The sequence below is a fragment of the Nylanderia fulva genome, unplaced genomic scaffold, assembly GCF_048542155.1.
Source record: "Nylanderia fulva isolate GAGA-0341 unplaced genomic scaffold, ASM4854215v1 Scaffold52, whole genome shotgun sequence".
Classification (NCBI taxonomy): Eukaryota; Metazoa; Arthropoda; class Insecta; order Hymenoptera; family Formicidae; genus Nylanderia; species Nylanderia fulva.
In genome coordinates, this window is record NW_028190610.1 from 1 (window position 1) to 19,841 (window position 19,841).

Genomic DNA, 19,841 nt, shown 5'->3' on the forward strand with positions numbered 1-19,841 from the left:
AAATAAAAAAATTTTAGTTAAAAAAACTGGGCGCGCTGCTAAGTTTCAAAATTACAATGCACCTTAAAGTAACATTAATTAATTTAAACACAAAACATATTTTAACTGTAATGAGTTTAAAAGTAACAATTTAATTTTAATATTGTTAGAATATTATTTAGCAGCGCTCCCAGTTTTTTTAACTAAAATTTTTTTATTTCTTTTTCACATGGCGCATGGACTTGGCATCTTGTTTATCTTTTTTTTTAAAAGATAAGTTTTTTTATGGTACGATTCTACATTTGCAAATTTAAATTTTTACTGATTCATTATACGACTCTATATATGTCTGCAACTTTAATTTTCCACTGGTACAAGTTTCTACTTTCACTTGGCGCAATTTTTTTTTTATTATATTTCATTACTTTTGTTACGATTGTACATGGGTTTATAATCGATAATTTTTCATACAATTCTATTGTACATGGATTTGCAATGTAGGATTCTACATAAGTTTGCAATGGATAATTTTTAATACAATTCAACATGGGTTTGCAATGGTTAATTTTTCATAGGATTCTACATGAGTTTGCAATGGTTAATTTTTCATAGGATTCTACATAGGTTTGCAATAGGTACAATTCTACATGGGTTTGCAATGGTTAATTTTGCCTAGGATTCTACGTACATGGGTTTGCAATGATTAATTTTTCATAGGATTCTACATGGGTTTGCAATAGAATAGGATTCTACATGGGTTTGCAATGGATAATTTTTGTTAATGGCGTGCCCTTAACTGGTCGCCATTTTTTTACCTTTTTTTAAAGGTGAGTTTTTAGAGATTTATAAGAAACTGTTAACGAGATATTCCTGTTTTGTAAAAATGTACGGTTTATCGCTTAAATATTTTTTGATAAAATCAGTATTTTGAATGCAAGCCAAATATTCTAAAAATTTTGTATTAGTTTTATCCAATCCTAAGTTATATACTGATACCCAAGTGGTCTCATTAATCGTAGTTATCATCAAACCTTTACAATATGTCCATTCCGTCCACCATGGCAAAAGTCTACAATACACAAAGAATTCAAATTTCTTATTAAAGATTGGTATTAACTCATTTGAACATTATAGAAGATATCTACAACGAAATTTGATTGAGAAAAACTAAAAATATGTAACATAATTTACCTGTGTTTAGTAGGATCTTGGAGATGTTGTTTTAATTTATTGTTGGCTTCTTCCATACAATTGATTTCACCGAGAAAACATGCCCATTTTGCAGCTTCTTGTCGCAAACATATTCTAAGTTCGTTTATATCATGAATTTCTTCATATCCAATTTTTTTAAGTACCTTGTCTAACATGGCTCTTATTCTTTTCTAAAATAGTTACATATATATTTCTTTGTTAATAAGTTTGTAATTATAGTTCATTGATAAAGATTTTAAGCACCCAGCTATATAACAATGTTATATATCAATATTATTGACAGTAGTAAAAATCATACACTTTGGGGACTGTTCATCGCGTGACTGATTATTCAAACTGAAATGTTTACACATTTATATGCAACGTAATAATATGTAAAATTTTATCGTTGCTGGATATATTTTTCTGATTGTAAGTATTTAAATTATTTGTGATGAATGAGAGTATATGCAAATATCTGAAATGTAACACTTACATTGAAATCTATTAGTAATTACCTTAAATATCCAATTTTTTGTTTCCAGCATTGCTACAGGAATAGTATTAAACATATGTTCCAGAGCTTTAAACATAGGATACCATGCTATATAATCTTTTTCTTGACCCAAATATGATGTGATATTCCAGAATATACAAGCCTCGAGGTAGCCTGCTATCATTAAATGAAATGCATCATCGATAATTTGGGCGCGATTAAGAACATGAATTTTCGTAAAATTATCAGAGTTTAGATAATTTGAAATTCTTTGCCAATTCTCATCATCATAGTTAACACGATAATATCCTGTTGAATAGTAAATAAATTTTAACAATTTTTATTATTCTGAATAATTTTATAATTAATATACTTATTCTCAATCATTTTATTTAATGTTTTTAGAATGTATCAAAAATTTAGTAAAATGCAAATACATATTAAAAATTAATTATAAATTGAAAATGTGAAATTGTGCTAGATATTGTTGTATAACATAAAATAAAAGTGATTTTAGCTGTGTATAAATAATAATTATTTTATACTAATCAGTAAAATTCTGTAACATAAAATTCTACGAAAATTTTACTTTACCTGCACTTAATCATTATTATCTTAATTTTATAACTATAGTTAACTATTTAATAATTTTTACTATTATTAGAATAAAATATTTGTAAAAATATAACTTTAATATGTATTGATATTATGTACAAAACGCCGATATATATCTTAATTATATATATAATAGCATAAACCATTACACAAAACATTTTAAAACTATTGTAGTTATATAATAAATTTTTCAAATTTTTATATATTAATGTATAAAAAAAAATTACAATATTATCAATTATGTATGTGTATAAAATAAAGACGAGTCATAATAAGTCATAATAAATTAATTGATCGATATTTACCAATTTGTTGTATATTGAATATAATCCAATCAACCTCATTTTTAACAATTTGTTCTAAATTGAATATAATCTCATCATTCTCATTAAATGAGTATGCTGAATTAAAATTCCCTAATTTGCATAGCGAGTAGTGAGTAAAATTGTTAAAATTGAGATGCGTCTGAATAGTAAAAGTTACAGGAAAGCAATCAATTTTTAATATGTCGGAATTTTGTACCGATATAAAAAAATGTAATTCGCTCCAAGAATTATTATAATTTCGTACTACTTTGATGACAGGACAATGCTCCTCCAAAGTCCAATATTCAATTGTTTGTAATAATAATGATATATCAATATGTAGCTTTTCTGCATCAGCAACAACTTCTTCCAAAAAAGTCATAAAACTTTGACGATGAAATTGGCTAAATTCACAAAGTATGTAAATCATGTAAAAAAACATTATAAATATGTTAAAATTGTATGTATAATTTTGATATTATAAAAAATTTTAATAATCATTAAGAAGCAAAATATAATTACACTTCTATTTTATATATTTATATATCTTATATTTATATTATAATAATAACATAATATTAAATAAAATTTAATAATTTTATTTAATGTTAGGCATTAATAAAAATACAGATTATATTTGATCAAAATATTGGGAGAGTTATAAAATGATTGATAAAAGAAATAACAAAACAAATAAAATAAGAATAAAGACAAAGCAAAAAATAATAATTATATAATAAACGCAATTGTTCTACTAAAGAAATAAAATGAAAATAAAGAAAGTAATGGAAAAAAGATCTCGAAACTTACATATGGAGAAGTAAGCGCGAAAATATAGGTCCGAAAAGTCGCTGAAGCAGGAATCGAACCCGCGTCTTTCACTTTCCGGGCGACTGCTCTTACGATGCTTTTAAGACGCAGTTCCAATTAATTTTTCGTGCTTTGGCTCTGTTGGTCGATTAAAAAAAAAAAAAAACATTTATATTCATAATATTGAGAGCCGATAAAAATATTTCTTTCTGGTTAAAACTATAAGTTTTATTAGAAAATTTAAAAAATTATTAAAATTAAAATATAATTAGAAATTTTAAAAATTATTAGAAAAGATTTCTCGTACGCCTCGCGTCATCTTGTCGCTAAGAGATAGCTCTTTCTCTCTCTTTACGCTCTCCTTCACACTTTCTCGCGTGTGCCTCATATCTCTTTCTCGTTCTTCACATTCTTTATCTTTCTTGCGTGCGTTCTTTCGCTGCGCTCTCTTCGCGGACGCTTCCCCGTCACAGATTAATAGACAGATCGCCAAAGGTCTGTCTAAAGAGGAGACCGTCATTTTTGCCCCTTACCGACACACTTTGCCCCTGGTTTGAGTCCAGGCTAATAAAATTCTTTAATTTTACAAAAAAACTTTGCCTCTAGTGCGAGTTCAGGCTAAAATCCTTTGATTATACGTGTAAAATAAAAAGATTTTAGCCTGAACTCGCATCAAAGGCAAAGTTTTTTTGGTAAAATCAAAGGATTTTATTAGCCTGGACTCAAACCAGGGGCAAAGTGTGTCGGTAAATAACAAAAATGACGGTCTTCTCTTTAGACAGGCCTTTGACGATCTGTCTATTAATCTGTGTCCCCGTGGATCCCTCTCCTAGTGGACCCTAGCGTAGACCCCTCGCACGCGGACTTCTCGTGATCCCTAGTGCAGACCCTAGCGCGGACCTCTTCCCAGCGAACCACTCGCTGACGGACTCTTCGCCCGTGGACTTTTCGCGGGCCCTAGCGCGGACCTCCCTTCCAGCAGACCCCTCGCTGGCAGCTCCTCGCCCCACGTCATTTCCTGCGCCCCAGGTCCCTCTCCCCACGTGACGTCATTTCTTCTCCCCACGTGACATCATTTTCCCGCGCCACACGTCTCCTCCCCCTCCCCCCCGGAATTCCTGCATTAGAATCCGCCTTATATCACTACTACAGACCTATAAGAGATGCGCCCACTCTGAATCGTTTTTGATTAGCTCCCAAAATCACGTGGTTTTTCCGCCATCTTCTAACCATTGCAAGCGTGCGTGGACACCTTAGAACATATAGATATGGAAGGGGAATAGGAGCGCAAAACTGTGTCCAAGTTGGGTGCGAGAGAGAACCACGTTTTTAAGAAAAGAGAAGGGTAGATTGTTACCTCCGTTCGCAATGCGCAAACGCGAATTAGTGAAAGCACCAATTACATTTCCAGTTTCAAACGGCGCGGTGAGCGTGACGTCACCGTGACGTCATCTACGTTTGCACATTGCGAACATAGGTTAAAAGCTATCTTTCTCTCTCGCACCCAACTTGGACACAGATTTTTACCATGGAGAACAATAGCAATTCCCCTTCCAGGTATATATGTTCTAAGGTGGACACAAATATCACTTGGTGCAAAGTACGATCGTGGTGCAAGCTGCAAGTTGACGTTGTGGAAAGATAAGTTTAACCTTGAGGAAATTAATTTTCGAGCACAGTATTAATATTTTAATGATAGATTTTTTCATATTCATTTATATGAGGATAAATATTCTTCTTTTAAACAATATTACCATAATGAATTCTGTGGAGAGTTAGATTAATTGACTACATAATGTACTAATTTAGTATGTTTTTTGCATCGCAAACATTTTGCAATAATAGCAATGATTTTTTTCTTACAATATGCTCCATTGCTCCACTACTCTGGCTCTGCTACTCCGTTTGTTGTCTTCTGCTTCATGGTTACAAGATGGCGGCTGCCAGGAAGGAGTGGGGAGAGGTTGGTGCATCTCTTATTATAAGTCTTTAATCACTATTTGGCTTTAAAAAAATTAAATTCTTTCTTCTCTGTTTGAACAATATTATTACTATTGAAATTTACAATATATTTATCTCCCGTCAATCAACTGCTTCCTATTAGACTGATTATAAAGAAGAAAAAAGTTTTCGGAATATTTTACAAGTGTGCCAAAGAGATTTGTAGTGCTATTTCATCGAAATATCTTTTTATTTAGAAATGGCATCTAAGAATCACATATACATCTTGTATATAATAACTAAAATTTTTAATTTACATTTTATCGAGTTAGAAATAATTTTTATGAATTAATAAGACTTTTGCGATTAAAACGACACCAAACACGGCATTAATCGGATAATTCTTATAGATTATATATGTATAATCTAATTAAGAATTATCCGATTTATGCCATGTTTGGTGTCGTTTTAATTGCAAAAGTCTCATTAATCCACTAAAATTATTTTCAACTCGATTAAATGTAAATTAAAAGTTTTACTTTTTACATAAAAGATATTTATATTCGTGAATTATTGTAGAAACAAAGAAAGATTCCCGAGACGTCGAAGCGAGAGCGAGAACGAGTAAAGAGCGAACAAGAAGACATGTATCATCAAAGAGTTCCGAAGTCTCTCTCGCGAGGTTCCATTTAAATATAACCTTTTGTATTATATATGTCACGTTACAATAGAAAATAAAATTTTTGTATTTTGCAATTTATCAAGTTGAAAATAATTTTAATGAATTAATTAGACGTTTGCGATTAAAACAACACCAAACACGGTATAAATCGGATAATTTTTAATTAGACAGGTAATTAAAAGTCAAATCGGGTTCAATTCTTGTCACTCACACTGTTTTTTTTTTATTTATGCGAATTAGAATATTTATTTATATAAAACAAAATTAATTTAACAATTTTGTTTTTTTTTTTTTGCACTTGTAAAGGCAATTTTTTTTATATTGATACACAACTGGACATTTTTTATTTTACATAATCTTATTTTATACATTATTTTATACCTAATATAAAATAAAGCAAATAAAACGCTATTGCAAAAGTTAAAAAAGTTAAAAATTTATAAAATTAATTTTGTTTTACATAACTAAATATTCTAATTTGCATAAATAAAAAACTGTGTCAGAAATTGCACCCGAATCAACAACGTAATAACCGCAGACTTTAATATGTATGTACTACGTACTTCTCGAAAATCAATCTAACCGAGTCGAATATAAAAATTGCTATATTATTTAAATTAATTTTTCTTAAAAATAATTAATTGTAAGCTTTACGCTCTATCCCTTTACTGGCAAAACATTTCTATTCTATCTCAAATATTTAGTAAGTCATCTCTATATATAATGACTTTTGGGCTGGAAAATAAATAATAAAATATTTTAATAAAAAGCAAATTATAAAAAAATATGTACACAATTTTTTGGATATATTGCCCACAGTCAACGTCATAAAAACCCTCGAATTACGCGACGCTACACGTAAAAGGCAAAACCTCGTACCTGCGGCCGCACGAGTCCACGAGGTACATTGATGAGGTCCTTGTCTGACTCAAGGTCCGTAGATGAACGACGGGAAGGGAAGTAAGGTCGTCGCATTCATATTTCAGCATTTGACCCCAATATGGCGCCGCCAATCCAGCCACCGGGCAGCTGTTCAAATATAGTTTTTTTTCACTAACCACTTCGTACGATACACACCGACATACAACACACATAACTTTGTAATCCCAAAATGGCGGCTCATGCGACAACCTTCCTTCCCCTTCCGTCGTTCATCTACGGACCATGGTCTGATTCAGCTATTCGGTTCTCAACTTAGTTCTTACAAGTAACACTAATTTAAGGAAGTGTCATACGGCGATTTTCCTGAAATTTGGCATACAAGTAGTACATGGAAAATTATTGCACACGTATTTTGTTATATTGGCCCAATCGCCGTTTGAAGGGTAGAATAATCATCCTTATCGAGTCGAAACTGCAAAAAGATGCGACCGCCATATTAGATCCGCCACTTTGAATTCTTAAAAAGGGACTTCAGATTCGTTATCAGCGACCCCAAAAACCCTTAGTTACCTAATTTTGCAACAATTATTTTGTAAAAATAATTCATAAAATATATAGTCGAACCTACCCCCAATATCGATACCCAGCAAACACGGTATATAAATGTTATATACATGTAAGTATTCAAGCATGTTACATGTAACGTATATGTTAGTTGTAATTTCCCAATCATAGATGTAACATTTTTATATAACACATATTACATTGTAGTTATATTGTCATTATATCCCAAGATAGCACTGAATTAATTATCAATACATCAATGTGCTATTTGGTATATAATTACAATATATAACTACAATGTAATGTATGTTATATTAAAAATGTTATATCTATGAGTGGGAAATTACAACTAACGTGGATGTTACATGTAACGTACACGTTATATTACCTGTTATATTCCGTTTTATTATAGCAATGTAACAGTTATATGTATATCGGTGTTTGCTGGGTATCAATATTGGGGATAGGTTCGATTATTTTATGAATTATTTTTACGATATTGTTGCGAAATCAGGTAACTAAGAATTTTTGGGGTCGCTGATAACGAATTTGAAGTCCGTTTTTAAGAATTCAAAATAGTGGATCCAATATGGCGATCGCAATTTTTGCAGTTTCGATAAGGGTGATATACCCTTCAAACGGCGATTGGGCCGATATAACAAAATACGTGACCAATAATTTTCCATGCACTACTTGTACGCTAAGTTTCAGGAAAATCGCCGTATGACACTTCCCTAGTGTTACTTGTTAGCTGAATAGTTCAAACATGAACCATATCACGGAATCGAACCATTTATCGTGCTTTTTACTGAGCGTCACGACGTAGTTTATGTCCACTTTGTCAGGAGGCGCACTAGTACACGCGGCCGCTGAATCCCGGTGGCCGCTCTCAGGTTTCTGGTCAACTCTGGTGTCGTCTTCAGAGAGATTTCTCTTTGGAAGATAGTTTTTTATAGCTAATTAATTGAAAAAACGAAATCATTATTACAATATGGTTCTATTGGAATATGCGAAAAATGTAATTAAAATTTAACTTTGCAAGTTCTATCTAGATAATTTGTGTTGATGAAAGATTTCTCTCATAACTTATCTTTTTATTATTGTTTTCAATATTATATATAACTAAATGTCAAATTTTCTTTTCGTTTTTATTAAGGATTAAATTATAAAATAGATATATGAGAATATAACAATGTTATTATTGTTGGCAGGCATTTTATTATTATTATTTTGCAGGCATTACCAATCGTTCAACGAACCCTTATGCAAAGACATTTCCATGCAAGTGCAGTTTTCAATAAATCACAATCTGGACGCTACAAAATCACGCTTAAACGAGACAGACCACTGACGTATGAAATGGCAAATCCACCTCACTATCTCGCTCATAGGAAAAGCTGGAATGCTTGGAATACATGTACGTGATTTGCAAGAAATATACAGGATTAAAATATCTTAGTATCGCTAGTAAATTAATAACAAGATCAATTTTTTAAAATAGTTGATCAAACTTGCTAAACTTTGTTTATTCAAATATTGTATCATATTACAAAATTAGATCGACAACTTTTGAAAGAAAGTAGATTTCAAAATATATATTTTTTAATACTATTTTTCTCTATGATGATTAGTTTTAATACTACATGATATAAAATAGAAATTAATGACTTAAACAATATCACAGAAGTGAAAAAATTAAATTGTATCTTAATCTTGAACAAAACATGGAAGAAATACATAAAAGTGTTTCATTCTTTTGACAGTAAATGCTAAAAAATTACTCCCTTAACTTCAATACAAATGTGACAAACTTAAAAAATCACAAATTCATATCTAATTCTCTCTCGATCTAACTTTTTAATACTCTATATATTATATCAATTTTATTATACACTTCTATATAATATACAATATCTTTTTAGCAAATATAAAGGATGGCAATAGACCATCTGAGACAGCTGTAGAAGATATGTTTATTCGACAATTTATGAGAGGAACGTGGCATAATTTGTTTGCAAGCGAAGTTATTATTAAGCGACAACATAATATTATTAGGATAGCTGGTATTATCACTCGTACTATAGCACCCTATAAAATATATTTCTTAACTGGCTACACTGAAGAACTCTTGAGCTATTGGCTGCAGTGTCCTATTAAAATCGAATTAGTTACAACTGATAGTAAAAAAGATGTGATATTCAAGTATATATAAGTACATAGTATACACATTTGTAAATAAAATAAACTAGATTTTTATTATATTTGCTATATATTTAATATCATAATTAAAAAGTTAGAGCAACATGAAATAAACTTTAACATGGTATGGATTTTTTTAAAGTACATAATTTGTGCAATTAACAGCTACATCTTTTTTTTTTATCAATAACTATGTTTTCTTTACACTAATTGATTTCTCTCATTATTTACATACAATATTGAGGTAATAAGAAAAATGAATTTTACGAGATATTTAATAGTTAATGTAGGATTATGTCAAATAAGTGTGCAAAGTATAAAATATTTCCTAAACTTTTCACTCTTTAGTCGTCATACTTTTATAACTTTTTATGTAGAATATTGCGAGGGATCTATTTATACAAATCAAAAAAAATTTAGGTAATTTTGGTGACGACATGAGCTTATCATTTTTGAAAAAAAGAAGGAAGATTTTTTTTATTCTTTGCATATCATCCATTTATTTTGCATTACTTATAATAAATTGTTACATTCGATCATGACTCAAACGCAGCCCATATACAATCATTGCATCTTTATAATAAAAAGAGAAATCATACATTGTACCACAAAAAGTTATCTATAAGTAAAATTAAAGGCTTCAAGAGCAGACTGAGAGCATTCACAAACTATATGCATATATATATATATATATATATATATATATATATATATATATATGTATATATATGTGTGTGTGTGTATGTGTGTGTATGTGTAAAGATAATATAGTATAATAGTTTTACATAATTGCTACTAGACCACACTCTCTCCTTCATTTTATATGCTTTTACAACTCCTACATATTATTCGTTCAGCGTTCAATCAAGATTGTGTGTAGCTCTCTCCTGCTACATTTGTACTTTTTTTCACGTCTCAGTTAATATCATTATTCTATATGGATGTCTGATAAGGAAGAATGCTATTACTTGATGTCTACGCTATATTCATCCTGAGTTATTACTAGGATAAGACTTAATTAATCAAATGTCCTTGTATAAAAATCATATAATCTGCAGTTCATACTAAATATATATTTAAGACGAAATTACTCTTTCAATATATATATGTATATATTATGCTTAGAACTTATATCGACGAAACAAATTAAAAAATTATTTTATAATTATGCATATTTTATATGTATGTATATTATATATATATATATATATATATATATATATATATATATATATATAAAATACATATGTATATATAAATGTGTGTGTATGTTATATATAATATATTATAATATATATTATATATATTAATACATATATGTATATTATATATATCTATATCTATAATATATATATATATATATTTTTTTTTTATATTAATTTCAATCAAAATTATTTTTATATACATATATAAAAAAACATTGCCAATGAAAAATGTATTTTTGCGAGGATCAAGTAATAAATCTTCTGAGATGAAAGATTTTTATAACATTTAAAACAGAGTTTCCTTCTCAAAAGAAAGAGAGCTTACACAAAACCTGATTGAAATTACGGATTTTTATAAGCGCAGAAATGTAATTGATCTTATGATGGACGCAACAATTAGGTTCCAATGTTTACAATTTTTTTTGATTGATCTTTTTATAAAAGTACAGGCTGAAATGTGCTGTGCTTTATCTTATCTTTTTTTTTTCAATATCCTAGTATAACTTAATATTTTTAACTATATGGAAGTCAAAGTTTGACGTTATATCGCAATGTTATATAGAATAATGACTTCAAAATTTTTCAAGTCGCAAATGTAAAATTCCGTAATCGTATTTAATTTTGTTTAAAGTGCATTCGATTAATTTATTCCCTACATTTTTGTTTAATAATGAGAAGTGCCTCATCTATATTCCAATTAATTTTTCAGATATTATTAGAGATTTTAGTATTCCATCAAAAAAGTAAAAAATATTTTTGGTCACAAATAATATCGATATATAAAACAAATATATGATTACTTAAAAAAAAAGTAATGTCTTACAATGGGGCTTGTTTTATACAGAACTCTAAATATATTAAAAGATATAATTAAAGAAAGTAAAATTAATTTAACAAAATTGTATATATTACAATTATCCCAGCTAACTATTTCTGTAGAGGCAAATTTAAGCAACAAATTTTGTTTGTTAAATGGCTGCAGATGAGAAACATTTTGTCATTGTAAACACTGTGAGCATAAATTCAAAAAATATTTTCCAACATCAGTTCGCAAACTATATATACAAAGTGGCAATGAGTAACAAGCAGATCTATCGAAACGTTAAATTGACAACAAAAAGTATATAGATATGTGCCAAAAAAGTTTAAAAGATTATATACGTTTTTTTCAAAATATTTGACTAACAAAAGTATACACATTTACAAGTATATACATTATAATAGATTATTTTTACTCTTTCAATTATTATAAATTATTAAATGTTTTTGTATTTGCTTTTTTCTTTTTTTATTTAATTATTTTTCTTCGATTTGCTGAGTATTTGGCGCAAATCTGTTTTCAGTTTACGGCTGACAAATCTGCTCTCAGTTTGTTGCGTCAATCTGCCGTCGCACTGTTAGTGACAGATTTGCTTTGGCGTTACACCCAACTTGATGTTAGGATATGTTTTCAACTTGATTGCAATTGAGGTGCACTTGATGACACAGTAGGCTTTGAATTTGCAGCCGTATTTGGCAGAAAAATGTTTCCAGATTGTGACAATCCACAAGCAAAATGGTTAGCTGGGATATAAATTGTAATATTAATAATTATAAGGTGTCATATTAGCAAAAGAATTTCTAATATATGTATAATTAATTTAATTTGTGATCGATACATTTATTACGCAAATTATATCAATTTTATGAGATAGATCGATCATTGCATATTATTATTCTATGTCAGATTGCGTGTACAGCGTCTTTTCGTATATATTTATATATATATATATTCTTATATGTATAAGTCGTTATGTGTAATATGCCTACGCAATTGCAAGAATTGCGAGCATCAATCTTCATATGTATTAATCAAAATTATATCAAAAGTATGCTAAACACTCTCCAAGCAACAGAATACAGCGTTCGCATTGTACAAGAGACTTTAAAAAGTTGCTATATTATTCCACATTAATTCAAGTAAATATACTACTTAATAATAAGATTAAAGTAAATACACTACTTAATAATAAGATTAAAAAAAGAAAAATTATAAAGAGACTGAACGAGCTACTAAAGGAAAAGATTGGAAGTTAATGTATATATATATTTTTTTAGAGAGAAGTGCATAATGCATTATTATTCGAGATTTCTAAAAAGTTTAAATGTGGTGTTTCTCTTCGCTAACTTGATTTTAAAGCAATTTAGCGATAACGTATGGATAAAGATTACGTTACTTATTTTAATTACGCTACAGAGTTTGATGAATCCTTGATCTTAACTAATTAATTGCTTATTTGTTTTTTTAATATCTCAAATACCGGCAATAATATACTACAATTTAAATCAACGCGTTATATCAAATTCGAAATTGCAGAGTTCATTATTTAGAGCCATGTAGTATATAATACTATATGAAATTACAAAAAAAATTCATTGCAATTCTCCGCTCAAAATGCATCATTCTCGAGAGAAATTGGCACTTTGTAAACTTTTCGTTCTGTAGAAAAATGGAATACAAATATTTTTTAGGATAAAAAATAATACATAAATTATTAGGAGATATTTTTTTACGAATTAAAATTTTATATAGTTTTTGTTATATAAAATTAAAATTTTTTAAAGATATTTATATACCAATTAAAAAGAATAAAGATGTTGAATATTTATTATATAAATATAGTGAATATTTAAAAAATAATTTTTTAATAAAATGTAGGCCAGCAGCCCATCATCGATTCCGTAATAGGAGCATCGCTGTAAAAACATTCTTTTATCGAAAGATATCTGTTAAAGTTAAAAATGATACAAGGATAGTCTGTAGAACTGTCCCAGTTATTGTCAAGCTTAGATAAATATCTTACTTCTCGCGTGACATCTCTTCTATATATATATATATATATATTATTATATCTATATATACCAAAGAAATCAAATGTATTATAAAAAGAATTATTTTAAAGTTGCTAAAACAGAGTATTTTTTTTTAATAATAATTTAAAAAAATTGCAAAAATTGGATACAGATTATTAGGATTTGAAATAATGTAATAAATTGCATTTAATGATATGCATATATATTAAAATTATGGAAATATACAGAGTGATTCAAAATAATTCAGCTGATTACGAATAACTATATTTTTGAAGTTTATGAATACATAATGAAGCTATATATGTATATTTATAAGGTGAACAAAACTCGGACAATTTTTTTATGATTAATGTACCCAAGTAAGAAACTGATGTCATTAAACATCGAAATAACGTCTAATGATGTCATATTATCTGGGTATTATATATTTGTAAACTCCAAAAGTATAAACATATTTTTATAAAAGTGGACAAATAATTTTGAATAAACCCTGTATTTTTTACGATGAGGGGCGTTAATTATATTTCATTATTTTTTTAAAACTAAAGTTAAACCGAATGTGTGCCAAAATCTTTTGCAATGCAATTACAATCATCTTACTCTGAGATATATGTATAGATCTATTTCCTATCTTAATACGCGCGTGCATTATTTCGGTATGGCATCTAGGGCTTTGTTTAGCAGTGTTTCATGTTAGATTGTGACATCACAGACTGAAATTTTTTAAATAAAATTTTTTAATGAAAAGATATTTCAATGAAACACTAAAATACTCAATAGTTTTAGCATACTTTTAAAATAAAACTATTATTAGCCTCATATTACAATTATTTTACAGTTATTGATTTATTATAAAAGAAAAAAGATTTCAGGGTGTTTTAAGAGTGTTATTTTAAGTCATAAAAATGCTCTTTCACCGAAATATCTTTTTATATAAGAACCCAGGTAGCAGACTGACGTCACTAAAAAAATGACATCATTTTGACATCGAATGATGTCATTTTGACATTTAATGACATCAGTTTGCTATACTTGGGAACTTTTAGCATGTTTCTCGCCTCTAACGTCACAATTCTAACATGGTCTCGGCGAGGAGTCTTAAGTTCTAAAAAAATTATCGAATATTAAAAAAAGAGAAACATAATTTGCTACCCTCGATACGGATATAGGGACAGAAAATGAAATTCAGGATTCATCAAACTTTCGTTACAGTACATGTGCATAATTTCCTTAAAATGTCGCTATATATGCATTGCAGAACAAACGAGAGAACACGTTTAATCTTATTATGAGATAATGCTATAGCATAAAATTTTTCTCCCCATAATCAATTACTAATAACCGTTGCACATTTTTGCAATGACTTTTGCAATGTCAATCGTGCATGATAAAATGATTCTTATTAAACAATTAGCTCTGAGAAAACGGTGATTTTAGAAACACCAGAGTAGCGCAATAATATATATACAGGGTGATTCAGGAGGAAAGGTAAAGATTTTAGTGGGTGATAGTATAGGCAAATGCGAACAAAAAATGTCCTATTAACATGTGTCTTATTTTTATTGGTTACAATAAACCACTCACAGCAGAAAAAAGTCAAAGGCACAAACAAAAGTAGACGCAAATGACTAAGTTCAAAGTTGATTTTCAAAAATGCCACCTCCGACTTCAATACACTTTCTAATTCTTTTGACTGTACTACGTGTAGCTCTTCTGAGGTCATCTTGACGTTCTTTTATGAGAGCAGCAGTATTCATAATTAATAAAAATAAGACACATGTTAATAGGACATTTTTTGTTCGCATTTGCCTATACTATCACCCACTAAAATCTTTACCTTTCCTCCTAAATCACCCTGTATATATATATATATATATATATATATATATATATATATATATATATATATATATATATGGTGTATGTATATATATATATATATATATATATATATATATATGTGTGTGTGTGTGTCCTTAATCAACATCCGGAATTAAATATTCAATTTTATCCACAAATTCAGAATTTATAAACGTTATTAAAATGTGCAATTCAATTGCACTTGTCAGTTATATTTTTTTTTATAAAGAATTAATTTAGTTTGTCAGTTGTTTTCTATGTTATTATGTAGTACTTTAAATTTGAAGTTAGCTAAAAAACCGTTGTTTTGTAAAATCACCGCGTTCACGAATGCGATGTGAATGCTCCTATAATCTTAAAGTTAAAGTATATTATCTGAATCATTAATCTCTCTTCTCGCTTCTTCCATCATCACTCCAAAGCTAATATATATCTGAAATACTATGGCGTTGGCGACTTCTCGCGCTTGAGCCAAAAATGCATGAGAGCACGTGTGCTTTTGTCACTTATTGACTCGCTTCTCGTTGATAAAGCAAAGTTCATCGGTGCCACTGTATGGGTATGTGTGTGTGTATGTGTGTATACGGTTTTTTGTTTTTTTTCTTATTTTAAGGCTCCTGCCTCTTCGCCGACCATGTTAGAATTGTGATGTCACAGACGAGAAAATTCTTAAATGTCACTTGGAAGAAAATAAAAAGATATTTCGACGAAACAGCACTTTTCATTTAAAAATGACACCTAAGAATTTTTAGCGCGCTCTCTCTCGCCTCTTTGACGTCACAATCTGAAATATGTCCGCGGCGAGGATCATGTTGGAATTGTGATGCCGCAGACGAGAAAACACACGTTGAATATTCTTAAATGCCACTTGGAAGAAAATAAAAAGATATTTCGATGAAACAGCACTTTTTATTTAGAAATGACACCTAAGAATTTTCAGTGCGCGCCTCTGACGTCACAATCTGAAACATGTCCACGGCGAGGACCCAGGTAGCTTTAAATAAGATGCTTTGATTTTATTAAACGCGGGGCATCGCACACATCACACACACGAATCGTTATTACATTTATATCTCTAAAACGCAATCCATGTATCCACGTATTTATAAAAAGAATCGATCGATACAACGTATACATTCATGTTTTTTTCGTTTTCCCTTTTTTTCTTCGCTAGATATTAGAGATAAAAGACAATTACAGAGCGATCTTTACGGACGAAAGCGATGAAAATACCCATGCGACATCTTGATGAATATTGCTGGTAAAAATTATTTGATTTGTGCGCTATTTGTCTCGCGTCGTGTTTTTTTTTAATTATTTAGAGATTCAATTTTTGCGAAGAGAAATCGCGCCGAGAAAGGATTTCTTTTTTTTTCGTCAAAAGATTCTTACGTTTACCGCGAAAGAAAAACATAGGTACTTTCATGCTAAAAATACATTTTCACACTTGATATACTATTAGTTAAGAGACATTACGAATTGTACTAATTTTTTTTTGCTACGTGATACATCGTAATATTAAAAAGAGGAACGAGTGTTAAAAATGATTATTATCGTGCTCTTTTCGCGTCTTCCTTTCTTCTCTCTGTACGATATAGCACAAATTAAAAGTTTTTCAAATTTTATTATTATGATTATTATCATTAATATATTATATTGAAAACAGAATTTGCCATCTCGCTTTCTCTCGTCATATTTATCATTTTATTCCGACAGTTTTTAAAATTAGGCCCAAAGCAGCCGGCAATTATATCGATATTCTATTACATTACATTATTCGTTTGCCGTGTGAAAAAAAAACATGCTTAATATGAATAATAAGGAATATACAAATATCGAAGAGAGGATGCCACTCTCTTCCACCGAGATAATTAAAACTATAATTACCTACTTTATACAACATTTATTACACACATGTCTTTGATAATAAATTAATCCTTTACTTGGATAATTCAGTTGTTGATGCTCCATTCAATATTAAACCGAAACAATATCCTCAATTTTTGTTGTCCTCAATGTTTTTTTTCCGAATAGAAAATTTACGTTCTTATACATAATCTTATAATGAGATCCATTATTACGCTATAATATTCATAACACATTTATGAATTACATCTTGCTTTGTAAATGTGTTATCGAAATACATATATATGTAATTACAGTGATCATTACACAGAAAAATTTAAATGCTATTGGCTCGATTGTAGTTTCAGAAAAAAATAGAATTTGTACATACAATTGATGCACAATGTCTTTTTTTATATTATAAACAATTTTAAAGAAAAAAAATGATAAAATTACACAAAGTACAATATCCGAGATTACTGTAATATATATATATATATATATATATATATATATATATATATATATATATATATGCATGGTATTGAGAAAATTAAAATAAATTTTCAACGTTATGTCTTTTCTCTAATGTAAAAAAAATCAAATTACATACTAATTGCAAAATCCTACTGTCATGATATTTACAATGCATATGTATATAAAAAAAAATTATATTTATACTTTATTTGAATATATTGACAACTGTGTTGTAAAAGGATGTAACTGAGGATTAAATTATGTATAGCGATATGAAAAAAAATTTTAGCAAATTAGCGTGAAAAATTGTAAATATAGATTGCACATTCTGATTATTCGCATTTGAAGAATCTTAAGTGTCGAAATAATCAACGGATGATAAAGAATTGCAGATCTTTCTCGGAGAATTTCGGAGAAAAATATTTAAATGCAAATAATAATTCTTGCATTATATAATCGTGCGCTTATTTATATACATATATTGTATATTTTACAATATTGTTAAGAAGCTGTCTAATATATTTTTCCTACGATAACTAAAATAGAATTAGAATTAGAATCTATGTTTTGGTAGCTGCGCATATGCATATTATATTGTGTTGCACATTGCAAGATAATTAAAAAAAAAAAAAAACAATCAGACGGAATAGAAATGCAATATGTTATGGAAATTCTCCTTCGAAAAAATTCCCTCGTTTTTCGATGACAACTGAATTAATAAGTAGCGGATTATGTATATAATATACGGAGCACATGTATATTAATATAATCGGAATCAAACGGATACCTAAAAATGTGGGCGAATGTTGAATTGATCTCTCACTTTTTTTATGACGCTATGACAGATGTATGTGTGCGTGTGTGTGTGTGTGTGTGTTTGTGAGTGATGAATATCATTTACGTTATATCGTACTTACAAATACACCCGCTACTACAATATCATCTATATGTTTTCTTGTTTTTCTCTTATATAACATTATCATATTATATCAATATATACGTGGCCAATAAGAACAGATTTGTACTTGCATTGAAATTGTTTTTAAGTCAATCACTCCAATCACTTCGCACAGCCCAGTATAGCATGTATGTTTTCATATGCTTTTTTTTGTTTAAAAATACAATTTTTTTCTTTTTTGTTTCTCTCTCATTGGATGGCAGCATTCTTATCAAAAGGTTGGCTTGGAGAATGTTGTAATGACATTTAGGAAGGGGAGGGAGATGTGTGTGTGTGTCTCACTTTCTCTCTCTCTCTTTCTCTCTCTATCTAGTAAGACGCTCTACTAGTTTTGTGTTTTACTAGTAAATATGTGAATTTGTTCCAATTGTGTTAAAATGTTGATATCACAGAGGCTTCTTGATCGGAATAGTTCGTCGTTTTCTCTTTCATTTACCTTTTTTTTCTTTTTGTAGGAAAATAGGTATCTACACATACATATTATGATGGTAAATAGAGAGATTATTAATAATCTTTAGGCGTGGGAGAGTGAGTTAGCTCTTAAAAATGCAATACACTATACATGGGCCAGCTAAACGCATTACAACACGGCTCCCTTCACCTGGTCATCATTAGAATTGTGTGTTCGTCGGCGTCTCAACGCACCAGCAAGCTCTGCTGTTGGTTGAGAATGTGCGGCAATGTATGGAGTATTTTATATATGTATATATGTATATTAACGCGCTCTATTGTAGTAAGAGTAATAAGTCGACTGCGAATGATATTGCTAGAGCCAGAAGTAAGTAGAGAAGAAGTGATGCAAATTCCTTTTTTTTTTCGTTTCCTTCTTATTTCAACTTTCCTTATTGATTTTTCGTCTTCTTATGGTTACTTGGGCCTAGATCGCAGCGGCTGCTACCTGCGTGAGATCAAACCATTGCTTGTTCCTACTGTCGGTGTCATTTCCAACTCCACTAACAGAGGAAAGTGATCTGGAAAA

At 29.4% G+C, this 19,841-nt stretch overlaps 3 protein-coding genes across 3 annotated transcripts in view; 1 reads left to right on the plus strand and 2 right to left on the minus strand.

Annotated features, from left to right (window-relative positions):
• Window positions 1–822: 822 nt before the first annotated feature.
• On the minus strand, window positions 823–1,970 carry LOC146721224 (glutamyl aminopeptidase-like). The gene is made up of 3 exons (XM_085487279.1): window positions 1,689–1,970; window positions 1,171–1,361; window positions 823–1,048 (listed from the first exon to the last, which is right to left on the minus strand). The coding sequence occupies exons 1-3, from the start codon at window positions 1,848–1,850 to the stop codon at window positions 823–825; spliced, it is 579 nt and encodes a 192-aa protein (XP_085343405.1). The 5' UTR covers window positions 1,851–1,970.
• A 6,351-nt stretch (window positions 1,971–8,321) lies between these two features.
• mRpS24 (mitochondrial ribosomal protein S24) lies at window positions 8,322–9,726 on the plus strand. The gene is made up of 3 exons (XM_029311099.2): window positions 8,322–8,483; window positions 8,702–8,882; window positions 9,388–9,726. Exons 1-3 carry the CDS (start codon window positions 8,457–8,459, stop codon window positions 9,675–9,677), a joined length of 498 nt encoding a protein of 165 aa, XP_029166932.1. The 5' UTR covers window positions 8,322–8,456; the 3' UTR covers window positions 9,678–9,726.
• Window positions 9,727–11,114: 1,388 nt separating this feature from the next.
• twin (CCR4-NOT transcription complex subunit 6-like twin) overlaps window positions 11,115–19,841 on the minus strand; it is a 49,939-nt gene continuing 41,212 nt past the window's right edge. Inside the window, exon 7 of the mRNA XM_029311102.2 lies at window positions 11,115–19,833. Within this exon, the coding sequence (XP_029166935.1) occupies window positions 19,757–19,833 (77 nt within the window). The 3' untranslated portion in view covers window positions 11,115–19,756. The remainder of the gene's footprint in view (window positions 19,834–19,841) is intronic.